Consider the following 13,265-nt stretch of genomic DNA (forward strand, 5'->3'; position numbering starts at 1 on the left):
TTCCACTCCTGCCCTCTTCCTGTGTTTTTCCTGGCCAGGTCAGAGACTCTGGGTTTCAAAGACTAGTTGCCTCCTCGATAAAATTGGGGGTGGGGGGCAGATCTCTCTCCTCCTGTACTGCTGTGAGACTGCAAGCAAGCTGCATTTACAGAGCATGCCAAGATTTCTGGATGCAAGACACTGCCTGACACAAAGGGTAACTCAGCAAGCACTGGAGCAGAGCAGAGCTGCTGCCAAGGCAGGGGTGCTGCCCACCAGGATAACAGCACCCTGCGTGAAGCGGATGCTCAGCCTTCCCTGCTGCTGCCCAGGTCAGTGCTGCGTGCAGTGGTGAGCCAGCCAACAGGTCACACTCACGTGGGCTCACCAGTAAGGGAACTCCCACAAAATTACAGCTAGCAAGCACCAAGGCAAAGGAGTCACGTTTATAAGATGCAGACATGTTAATCCTTTAATGTCCACCGTAACATAGCTACGCTTCCGTGAAGCCTAACCCAAAAGGAGATAGCCAGTCACTGTGGTCCCAGCACTGCAAAGTGTGCCACACTGGAACTCACAGCCCATCACTCTTCTCCAGAGCTGTGATGCCGGGATGCAGCTCTGTGGGCAGATCCAGTCATTTAACCCTCACCAGCGTGCAGCAACCAAGAGGTGGTGCAAAGGGCAGCAGCCTCACATGCGGACAGATCAAGTCCATCTCCTCTAAGCAGCTCTTCTCCCAACACCAGCTGCACTAGTGCAGACACTCACTGCTATCCGTGTGGCTAAGACAGCCTGTTTTGTAATGGGGGTTTGCCTCACTCCAGAAAAGTGGACGACCCATCTCTCCGATGAAACAAAAAAAAAAGGGGGGCAGAAAAAAAAACCAACAAAACACATGTTCCTTTGACAATCCAGAAAAAGGCAGGTAGATAACACCCCTGCTCCCTAGATTTGCTTCTGCCCACTCCTGGAAGTAATACACTACCGCCTGCAGACACTGTACAATGCACAAAACCTAACTTAGTTGCAGAAACTGATGTTAATGTATTAACGTAAGAGAAGCTGGGTCCTTAACACAGCCCAGGAGAAGAGACGCCCATCAGAGAGACAAGGTAGTTTGAAGACTCCTGTGTGAATACAGAAAATACTAGGTTATCAGATGGCAGTTCAGGTGAAGTTTGCATTAGGATGAGGAACAAAATTGTTTGGCCAGTTTGGAGATGCTGATGGGTCTGCCAAAGGGACAGGAACGAAGAGGTGGGGGAATCCCTCTGCAGAGGATTGTAAAAGACAGTAAAAATGAGTATGTGGGAGAAGCAGCCTAGAGTAGTTTAACAGACAATAGCAGTAACCTCCTGCAGAGCCTTAAAGGCATCAATTCCCTCGATCTGAATGTGGAAAACACAAATGATTTGCCAAAGGCCCTGATCTGGCTATTACAAAGAGCACTTCACTGAGAGCACTGAAGCACGACATGTTCTGGCTCAAAATCAAGCATGTCATTTTGCAGGGAGCGATGGTGCTCTGCCAGGGCTGAGGGATGCTGCCATGCCATTGCCACATTAAGCAGCAGGCACAGTTCTGAGCAGCTCTGTGCTGTTGCCAAGACAATCCGTAACTTCACACTGCTTTTTCCTACCATGAAGAAAAGCCATTTAAATTAGGCATCTCAATTGCTCACTAACTTACAGAGCTACAGCAGCATGCAAGTGGTAATTCCCGCAGTAATTCCATTCTCCAGGCTAAACCAGGAGAGAGTTCAGCTCTGCAGTGGCTCTGATGTTAACAAAACACACAAGCTCATTCAAAACAGCCTGGGAGGTATCAAATGTTTTATCTAATTTTGTTGTTGTTGTTAACAGAGCTAGAGGCAGTTTTCTGCTCAGAACAGCTGTAATCAAAAAAAGCAAATGTGTTGGGTGGCACATGGAACAAATGGTGAGTAAAACAAGAGGATTAATCCAGGGGAAGGAATTAAAAAACAAATAGTGCAAGTAGTTCTGGAAGAACGGGAGAGGTTGGACTGAAGAGGAACGATACTGGGGCCAGACAGACCAAGTGCCTCCATGCCCGAGAGCTGTCAGAGCTGTCAGAACAGGAAATACAGTTCCAAAACTTGGGTTCTTCCTGCCATGCAAAGCCAAGGGGCACATCCTTATACCATGGCAGCAGTGCTAAGCCAGAGTAGGTAACACCCAGACCTGCACAGGTGACACTGCTTTCTGACTTACAGGCTGATGCACAAGATCCCTTTCTCTAAGTATTCAGGACATCCAGCTGGGGGACAGATTATCTCATATCATTCTAGGTTTAAATAAGATAAGGAGCCCTCCACTTCATGCTGATTTTAGTGGACCGAATGTCCAGTCCTGCATGACAATTCACACACAGGTGTCAAGTGGGCAGTGAGTTAAGAACCGTCTACATAATCGATGATGCAATGTTACCATATCTGCAGGTCTAGGATAACTTGTCTTCTATCAATTTCTTTGGTGTACACTTTTATTCCATTGATTCTAGGGCACTGAAATAAAGACAAATAAGATACAACACAGTTAATATCTTTTCAATTTAAGTCCAAGCAAAAAGCCCTACTCATTTCAATCAATTTGAGTACAGAAGCATTCATTAAAGACTTTGCACGACTGCATGTAAAGTACGAGTAAACCACACAAGTTTTTCCCTTAAAGAGGCAGTGTGAACAGCCTTGGCATTCCTCAAATACAGGGCTGGCTGCAAGCAGCACATGCTGCAAGCCTTCAAAGCACTGAAAACTCCCGTCACAAGTGCGTTACAAAAACGTTAAAAAAACGTAAAAAAACCCCATGGAGACATGCCCCTTTTTGTATCTCCAGTCCCAGGATACTGACAGCCAGTGGGAAGGGATGTGTGTATCTCCTATATGATCTTTCTTTCCTTCATGGTGAAGATGCTCAAGTCAACATGAGGAGGGAACACAGGAGGCTGTAGTGTTGTACCAATACCATTTTGTTAAATATTCAGAGCTGAACAGACTCCCCTTGCATCTGAACTTTTCAGAAAAGACTGAACTGCAAGTGTTGCAAAGGATTCATATTACCTTCTCGCCAAAGTGGATCTTGGTAAAGGTGCATGTTTTCAGATGTACATTCTTTGCTCTGATTTTTGGTTCAAGAACTTCTTTAAATGTTTTTTCCATGATTGTCCCAAAGTATGGCCAAGCCTGTACAAGGACCTAAACAATAGCAAAAGTGGAAACACACTCAAGATTCTTTGTGTAAGACAACTTTTGTTGAGAAACAGACACACAGATTACAGAATGCTCAGCTATTAATGTCTGTCATTTTAAAATACTATGTCACATTTGTGCTCATAAGTCATCCCTATATAGGGATCCACCTCAGTTCCTCAGAAAAGGAATTTGTTTTAGGAACCAAAATGTGAGTTTTCAGCACCATAGAGTCTATTGACTGCTTCTGACCACAGGGGCCGAGCCAGCAAAGCCCAGGGTTAAATTCTCTAAAGCACAAGTCCCTAATTACTCTTAAATGTCATGAAGTTCCGGAGTTAGGTTTATTCAGATAGGAATAAGATGAGCTTCTACATCAAGAAGAAAGCTTGCTAGAAACAGGATAGTTACTGGATGTGAATTTGCAAGTTCAGCTGTTTTGCTGTTCACAGAGTCCAGTTCCAGCAAGAGCTTGACGACACCTGCTGATGAGAGCACCCACTTCAGAGCTCTCTGGGAACCTCTCTGGTAAGAGGAGATGACACTGCTTTTGCTAAAATAATAATAATAATACATACACACACACACACATATACACATACATATATATACACACATACATACACTTGGTTTTAGGGTTTTTTTTAATCTCAGAACGAAGCATTGTGGTCAAACTCTAACTTATATCAACCAGGTACACGTTTGGCTCTCACCAAAACCACAGTGGCATCTCTGTACTTAAGTGGCTCCAAGACTTAAGTACAGACATTGATATGGTTGAACCATATTGTAGTGAGCTCATAACTTCCTCAAACTTGGCCTGCAGAGTTTGTGCTGTGATACAGCTCGGAGCAGATGACCTCACAAACCGGAGTTCAGAGCTCCTCACCTTGTTCAGCCACTCTGCTCGTTCAACATCAGGGAAGTGAACCTGCATGCAAAGAAAAATACAGTGAGTGGCACATGCCATCTATTCCAGCATACTTTAACAAATGCAAAAGATACCACGGAGTGTGGAACAAGTTTTAGAGTAAGCAGAGATCCCTCTGCCCTCATACATACACCCATTATAATTTACTACCTCCCTGAAAAATTGTAAAAGGCAAATAAAACAGTAAAAAAAACCAATCGAAGGCAAAAGAACACACGTGCACTGATGTACCAGTGTGCTGCTAGGCACATTTATATGATTAAAGCAAGTGTCATATCCTGTTTGTGACGTAAAGCAGTATTACAGATTCCTCATCCTTCTTTTGGTCATACCTTGGGAAGCCACGAGAACCTGCTTCCTTTCAAGATCACAGGCTGTGCTGGACCTGTTTCCTGCACCAGCTCACCTCAACCAGGACACCGCACTTTGGAAAACAACAACCTGCTTAGGAAATTCAGTGTATTGGTTGTGGCAGCATTTCTCCACTAACACAGTGCCAATGGCTTCAGGGAAAAGCAGCACTGTCAGAGTTCAAACCTATTAGCATACACTATCATGTGTAACAGTCCCGTGTTTTCACCTCTCAGAGCTTTTTGAGATACTAAGGACAACTAAAATGTAGTCACTTATGCATCATGTTTTCATGTGCATACATCAAATGCCAGCAAGAAGTGTATACGTTCATTACAAAATCCCTCCGGTTTCCTGAAGTAAGAACTTGTTTGATCACCACCAGGGCAGTAGGATACGAGTCTGCTCTCAAGTAACTAACCAGTCTCTCAGACCTCACACCAAGAAGTTGCTGAGTGATGAGCCACGATCACCTTTACTACAACCACACATTAGTCTTATAGATGTGGTATCTTCAGCCAGTGCTACAAGCTGGTAGCAGGGGAAGGATGGTGCAGCAGCTTCTCAGAATGGACATTTGGGCCCTGCTCTGCTCTACAAGAGTGCAGGAACACAAAAGGACTCCTTCAGCCATCATCTAGCCAGATAACAGTAATTGGGTAGGACAATACATTGCCTCCTTATACAAGAGCTGTGAATCACACTCTTCAGTCAAAGGCTTGCCATTTAATTCAGCAGCTTTCAAAGGTGCTCAGAGTCATTCAAATGGAATGGACAGAAGCTTGTCTTTTATTCCAGTTTCACAGATGATTTCAGAACCCATTTTCCTTGCTCAAATAATGCTTCAAATTATCTCCTATTACATAAAAAAGTGATATTACCATATACTCCATAAGCAACTTCTTTTGATGCTCTACATAGCACGTTTTCCATTAAATAAGACAACGAAAATTCACAGAAAGGTCAGCCTACCCAGCTCTATTTGCATGATAAAGTGAGAACACAGCACCAGAAGGGACAATCAATACTGATCAACCGCTGCTGACATTTTACAGTAAGATCGATTATGTGAACCGGGGGACCTCCACTTCACCTGCCAGACTTTCATCTTTCACCAAAAGGTCCTCCATCACGGCACATAAACCCCAGGTAGCCTGAAGGCAGCTGGTCCCCAGCTCCAGTGCAACTTCCAAGCACCAGTGTCCCACAGCATTTGTGCCAGAGCTCTGGATCAGTCACAAGTAGGATAGAGCAGGGGTGGTAGTAGCATGGTGAGCTGTCCTTCAGAAGACCTTACAGTGAAGAGAGGATGTGACCCAAGAGGAAGGACAGACCAGGACTCAGGGCCATAGTTAGGCCACCACATCCCAGTGAGAAAGTTACAGCCCATGTGTGAGATCCACCAACGTTAAGGGGAGAAATGCAGCACAAAATAAACCACTAAAGTTGGCTGGGATTATTCACTAGAGCCAAAGCTGCTAGAGATGCAACTGCAAGAGGTGACCAAAAAGCAAGATGGTGGCTAAAGAGAGCTGGAACAGCACAGAGGAGCATCAGACAACAGGCAAAAACCATGAGGAGGCAGCAGCTAAACCCACCTTAAGAAAAAACAAAACCGAATTCACTATTTGAGCCACAGACACCCAAAGCAGACAGCCCACAGCAAACTCCAAAAGCAACCGCAATGAATCACGTCCCAGTGTGTCACACCACAGGTTGCTGCGATAGGATTAGCAGCCATTTGTGGTACATTTCCATCCCGCTTGACACCCCCTCATTCACATGTCTGCAACACGGCTCCTACCCAGGCACTCTGTGCCTCAGTTTCCTTTGGCATACAGAAGAAATAGCACTGCTGTAACTCTGTGGTACCGCAGACCACCAGGAGCTCCTTGGCTAACACAACAGGGCTCCCACCCAGGCAAACACCACAGAAATTGGCCGACTACAGGTCTCTGGTGAAAACCAGCTTTCTGCCTGTTATGAAAGGCCACCAAATTTCAGTGGGTTCCGAATACCAAAGGTCAGCTGCACTCAATGGCACAAATTCAGTGTGCAGTTCCGCAGAAGCAGAGCTAGGTATCCAAAGTGTTGCATCCACATTATCCCCTGTCCAGGAAGATATAAAGCTCTGAGCCAAGCCTTCCATACCCACAGGGTATTCTCATAATGTGCAAATCCTGATAGGAGAGGATGGGCTCTGCTCTATTTCAGTCCAGTGATACCACCAAGCTCTGTTCTTGACCCAACAGCTTACTCCAAGAACTTACTGTGTCCTAATATGTTCTGGAAAAAAACCAGTTGGAGCTCCATACTTTCTAATCACGTACTCTGGACTTCAGACTCACTTCTGACCCTTACTACTGGTGAGAGCCCTGGCAGCAAGGTCTTGTCCTCGAGTTTGTCATCAGTACAGCACAGATAAGCCCAAAACACCTCCTACTAAGCCCAGAACCAGCCACCAAGAGCTGCCAAAGTTAACACTGTTCCAGAATAAGACTTAATCCTGTAGCCTTGGGCAAGTCACACTATCAAAATCAGTTTCACCCATCTACAACAGAAGGCATACTTGTGCCAATATTTCAGGAATGCTGCAAAAATTACTTAGCATTTGAAAAGAGCTTTGAAGATCAAAAACGCCAGGTAAGGGCCAATTACCAGCAAGTAAAGAAAATGTGTAAGTTTCTGCATGGCTCCACCTTGCCCTGGAGCTGGCCACAGCAACTACCATCGTGATAGCAAAAACTGCAGCTGACAACAGTGCCATTCTGTTCAAATACAGCACAGGAATCTATCCATTGGGAGCAGGGTGGAGGGTGTTTGTTTGGGTTTTTTTTATTTTAAGGAATGGGGGTTTAGCTCCCTGTGCAGGGGTGTTGTCTAAACAAGCCTTTTGCACAAACAAGGAGTCAACAGGCAAAGTTTTAAAAGGACTGCTCTGTACCCAGTAACACTCATTTCTCCTGGTGAAATGAGTTTAACATCAGGAAGAAATCCAGCATACTTGGATGTTCTCACCTGCAACCTACCAAGAGCTGATAGAGCAACACGGAGAAGTCACCACCATGGTCCCCCAGGAGCCAGAACAAAGGTAGAAGCCCAGCTACCTCTGCCCCAGGCACTGGTTTTACAGGAGTCATGCTAAAGGGTGCCCAGGCTCAAGTCAGAAAGCCTCATCTCTCCAGGACACAGATCTGACTCTGCTCAACATGAGCAGGTTTCCAGCCTGGTTTCCTAAGGAAGCACAGTCTGCCCACGTAAGCTGTCTAGCACAGGAATGCCTCTATTCCAAACTCACTGGCTGGTTTCAGCCAAGAAACTGGTGCTGCAAAATAACCCTGCAATTTCCCTGAAACAGATGGCTGAGTAGATGAGGGAAACCCTCCCAGCACCCCGCCCCCCCCCCCCCCCCCCCCCCCCCCGGAGGAAAGGCTGGAATGTAAATGCATCTCCTAACAATTGATACCAGGGCCCAGCAGAACCTGAGTCACATTTGAAGGATCCACTGCACTGCTCTTAGGGAGAAGGGGTTTTAACCAGCAAGCACAATCAGTGTTTAGTCTTCACTCTTCACTGGACAGATCCTCCTCATTTTACTACAGGGCACGCACGGAGACAACTATTTACCCATCCCCTAAGACACTGCCATTGCTTCACATCAACAGAACCTTTCCTAGGATTACAACAGGGCAAATCCAACCCATGCTCTCCTTTGCCTGAATTGTGCTCCTACTCCCACCTCTGCATGACAGGAGAGAAGAACACAAGGGACATTTTTAGAGATGTTTCAGTTGAAGGCTCATGAACATCGAGGCCAAGAAGAAAGTCAAAAAAAGGTGACACCACAGAGAATAAACTGAATAGACAGCAGATAAGAATCAGCCTCCAAGACTGGCACAGAGGAGAAGAAGATCAAATCAAAGAAGGCGATATAGAAGGAAGATTAAAACTGAGGACTTAAAAGATCACACAAAAAGTACAAGTGTGGTGTGGAAGTAAACACCAACAGATGAAGAACAAAAGTTACCAACACAGGAAAGCAAAGGAGGAGAAGCAGCAACACCGATAAAAGCTAAAACTAAAAGCACATGGTGCAGCCCCTTCATCCTTAGGTCCTCTCCTGTATCAGGCCTTCTGGCAGCTAGCTCCAAGAACTCACAAGTCAGGAGCTAGGCCTCTGAGCAGAGGGACTCCATCTTCCCCGTCAGCACCCACTAGGCAGTGGGAGACAGCAGTGGGATCCCCCTTAAGCCTTCCCTTCTCCAGCAGGAGGCTGAACAACCCCAGCTCTGTCCGCCTCTCCTCACACCCCAGGTGCTCCAGCCCCTGACCATCCCAGTGGGCTCTGCTGGAGCATCCCCATTTGTCAGCACCCCCTGCTTGGGGGACACTGCATTTCAAGTACAGGGCAATCGATAACCTTCCACCAATCAACCACAGGCCCATGCACTAATAAAGCCTGACACTTTCAACCACAAAACTGAAGAACTTTGAGACTATGTGTGTGTGTGCTGGGGGGGCGCTTCTGATTTTTCAGCACTAAGAGGCTCAGTTTCTCGTTACCCAAACTGAGAGCGCTTGAGGATAAAGCACGGCACTGTTCTCACAGCATCAGGGCGAGAGCTGACACCACCACACTCATTAATGCTCTGAGTTGTTTTAAAAGCTCTGTCAATACAAACAAGCAGAAACCTCATTCAGAGACTTCGGTGCCCGGCGGGAGGGAACATGTGCAGGGAGCCACAGCAGCTCTGCTAGGAGACCCTGGCCTCCCTTCTCACCAGTGCCAACTGCTTTCGTTTCCCACACTGTTAAAGACAGCCAAGCGCTGTAGGCTATATAAAACAGTTTGCTGACTATAAATGTCTCAATGCAACACTCCTTACAAATAGACCTCTTTGATATTCTCTTTCTTACAAGAAAAGCATTCCCCTACCAGTCCCTGACATGTTTTTAAATGCTAAGCAAATGACAATGAAGAAAAAAAACCCCTCATCATCCATTTCCATTAGCCAACCAAGGCTACTGCACAAAGAACCAGAGACAAAGAATAAAACGTGAAGCTAGATTTTCAAGTTTCTTCGCTTTAAAACGTAGAGTGGCTAAGAACAAATGTGAAGAACAGAGGCTGGCTTTCCACACCATCAAGAGACAGCTCTTTAAATACTTGGTTTTTAGCAGACAGAGAATATTACGTTTACAGATTATTTTTTTTAAATGACACTGAAGAGAAGAGGAGAAAACATTCTGGACGACAAAATATAAAATCTAAGTACCCTCTACACCAAAACACCTGCAATGCAACAGCACATACGTGAAGGATTTCTCCGGGGATACGGCAGTCTGTTTTCCAAGCACGCTTACAGCAACACGCACATCCCCTGGACCGAACCAACTTCCAGTTTAGCACTCACTGCACCGAGCAGGACTTCACAATCACAGGCGTTACTGCTCGGTCCAAGGCATCACCGCCACCCGTTTTCCTTTGCCCTCCGCCTGCTCGCCACGGGCCACCCCGCTCCCGCCGCACCGCCGCGCCCCGCGCCCGGCCCCGCCGCCACCAGCCCGCTGGGTCCCGCTCCCGGGGCTCCCGCCGCCGCCGCGGGGGGGGGGGGTGGGGGGGGGGGTCGCGGCGCCCCTCCGACCCCCGGAGTCTCTCACCCAAGCCGGCAGGTGCCGGGCGGCCAGGCCCCGGCACACCGCCTCCCGCTCGTCCTCCAGCAGCGCGAAGGCGGCGGCCAGCCGGTCGCGCTTCCACCGCCGGTTGCGTGCCCAGCAGAGCCACAGCGCCAGCCCCAGCAGCAGCCAGCTGCCGCTCAGCCCCAGGGAGCCCGCCAGGTAGACGGGACCCAGGCACAGCAGCGCCCACGCCGCGGACGAGAGCAGCGGCCGGGGCAGGGCGCCCGGGCGCCGGGCGGGGGGGCGGCGGGCGGCCGCGGGGTTCATGGTGCGCGCCGGACCCCCGGGTGCCGCGGGGTCGCCCCTGCCGTGTGCGCAGTGCCGCGCCGCTGCCGCAGCCGCCCCCGCCCGGCGGGGAACCGGGGCAGCCGCCGGCCCGGCCCGGCCCCGCCGCCAGCGCCTCGGCCTGCCCCGCCCCGCCGCGCTACGGCGCCCCCCAGCGAGAGCGCCGCGGGGGCAGGCGGCGGCAGCACGGCCGGGGGGCGGCCCCGCTGCGGCACGTACGGGCGGCCGGGGAGGGGGCGGCCGCCTCGCCCAAGCAGGGAGAGGGGAGCGAGGGAGAAGCCGCGCAGCCGGGGACCCGCCGGAGAACCGCTGCTGGGAAGGGGTCGCTCCCAGCCGCTCCAGGCAGCGCTCGGGTCCGTTCCTGGCAGTGGCCCTCGCTGAATCCCGCTGTGATTGCTTCCTGCTGAACACACAAAGATACCAGGCAGGAACAACCTGTTGGTTCTGGACACTTGCCGCTTGAAGAATAAGAGCGCTTTTTTGCCTCCTCTTTTGATTTTGGTGGGGGTTCAAGTTTTGAAACACTGAGAATTACGCATTAGGGAATGCATCATTATTCGGGAGCCACGAAAGATGCGGTTTTGAGATGCTTTTGCCCCCAGCAGTATCAACTCTATACCTTCCTGTATATGCCTTAAGAGACAGGCTGTAATGGTATGGTCCCACATTGTTTTTCACTGCAGTTTTCCCTGGATCAGGCAAATGCTACTCTTTGTTCAGTGGATAAGTCTGGAACATCAGTGAATGATGCCAGCTTTTATTGTGGTCCCTTTCCAGTACTGGCCGCACAAGATAACAAATGATGAAGCAGACGCAAACCCCCAAGAAAAGGAAGTTGACTGTGGCTGGGGAGAACTAGGTTTGGTCTGTACTTTGCCATGGAATTGATATTTAATTATGGGTCAGTCAGTAAATCAAACAATACTGCAAGTGATCCTCATTTGTATGTTAATCATTGCGCATGACTGATCTGGGATAGAAATCAGTTCAGGCATCTGAAAAAAACAAGCCTTAAACGCCTCACACTAGACAAACGCATGCATGAGACATCAACTATTAACAGATACTTTTGGAAACAAACCCCCCAGTCTTTCCCTTCTGTCAAATAGGATGAGTATGTTCTTCCTGGGGGTGTTGCAAAGATAAATCATTATAAAACACACTTAGGAAAGTACTTCTTTACACGGTGGGCAGTAAACTTCTAGAACTTGGAGGAGGCTGCAGGGTAGACAGTATCAACAGGTCCCAACGGGGATTAGGTAAATTCTCAAACAAGAGGACCCACAGACGTACTCCCTAACGTCAGGGATACAGCAGCTGTGGATGCTGGGAGAGGTGGAGGGGAAAGGACTGCAGGAAATGACTGGGCACATGCTCTCTGCCTAAACAGCAACTTCTGTGCCACCCAGAGCAAGTGGACAAGTGGGCTGACCCCAGGGGGTCTGTTTCTGTTTGTAAAGCTGTGAAGACCAGAAACTGATGGATCTAACAGCTGAAGGAATATCTGCCCTCTTGATAGCATACATTAAAAAACATGCAATGGTTAACTTGCACAACTATATACATCAGGAGATATGCTTGCAAGCAAAAGCACACCTGGTTTTGTGCTGTGACCAGAGACTGAGGCTGACTTGTTATTTATTTTTCCCACTGCCATTTAAAGCTTTGTAAAACATGTTCAGTATGACATTTCAGCCGTGATTCTTCATATGGATAATCTCAGCCCCAAAGTCTGACCTTTTGGAAAAACAGAAACTTCTGAAAAAAAAGGGGCTCTTCTAGTGATTTTGAAGACTTAGAAGGTTGGTTTTGCTACAAGGAGAAGCTATAATGAAAGGTAGATCCAGTGTTCTCCTCCTTAAAATTACTACTGTTACGAAGTTTGAGATATTTAGCTCAAATTTGTAGAGCTATGCAGTTTAGAAGAACCAACAGGTGGCAGCTTATTGAGCAGGAAAAAGTGGGGCTGCACTGAAATACACACTGGCTAATTTCATAAATAACTACAATTTTTTGTTTTTTCTTGTTCTTCACTCAGCTGATCACAAAAACCTAGGTTCAGGTTAAAGGATAATAAAAGAGCTCCCTCTGTACAAATGATCAGAGCATTTCCAGTCCTGCAGCACAGCCCACAGCTGCTGTTTGGTGAAGGAAATGCTTCCAGGAAAGCAGAACTCCACATCCCATCCTGCACAGTCCCCAAGACCCTGAGCTCGGAAACAGCCACACTCTCTTGGGCACTGCTCGTTCCTTTGCTGCCAACTCTTTACCTTGTGAAGAGACAGTTCCTTTCTAGGTCTAAAGAGGTTTTAAGAACTTCAAAAAATTACACAAATAATACAAAGTTTCTCTAAACTCTAGCTCATACTACTTAAAATTTTAGAAGTTGAACAAAAGAAAAAGGGGAGTAGAACTGAAAAATTACTTTTATCACAATTAGTTACACAGAGAGCTGTTCTCAAACCAAATACCGTGCTCATGAGAACAAGATGAATCAAAAACCTTTGAGAGTTCTGTTAACTCTGTTTATGATGGATAGTAGTTACCCTTTAAAGAATAATTGTTTCCTGTGGTTTATCTTAAATGTCAGAGGAAATACTGAGCCACTGATCAAGAGGACAACTTAAGACCTATCGATGTCCTATTGGGGAAAGTATGACCTTGACTGCAGCAGACTACTTTCAAGCACCAGATAGCTGAACTACTTGAAGTCAATCTTATTTTCAATTACAGGGAAATTTCACAACCTGTTTCTCCCAATATACACAGGACAGTCACCAAGGTAATGACCCAAGGCTATTGTTCTGGCCTGTGACAATCTTCACCTCT

General features: G+C 47.5%; 1 protein-coding gene across 1 annotated transcript in view; it reads right to left on the reverse strand.

The window, feature by feature from the left end:
* Positions 1–10,511, reverse strand: part of ESYT3 (extended synaptotagmin 3) — a 34,413-nt gene extending 23,902 nt beyond the window's left edge. The window contains exons 1-4 of the mRNA XM_055813167.1: positions 10,134–10,511; positions 4,080–4,121; positions 3,062–3,196; positions 2,430–2,506 (exon numbers count right to left, since the gene is read on the reverse strand). Coding sequence (XP_055669142.1) covers positions 2,430–2,506; positions 3,062–3,196; positions 4,080–4,121; positions 10,134–10,418 — 539 coding nt within the window. The 5' untranslated portion in view covers positions 10,419–10,511. The remainder of the gene's footprint in view (positions 1–2,429; positions 2,507–3,061; positions 3,197–4,079; positions 4,122–10,133) is intronic.
* Positions 10,512–13,265: the final 2,754 nt, after the last annotated feature.

Source organism: Falco peregrinus, chromosome 8 (assembly GCF_023634155.1).
Source record: "Falco peregrinus isolate bFalPer1 chromosome 8, bFalPer1.pri, whole genome shotgun sequence".
In the NCBI taxonomy this organism is placed as follows: Eukaryota; Metazoa; Chordata; class Aves; order Falconiformes; family Falconidae; genus Falco; species Falco peregrinus.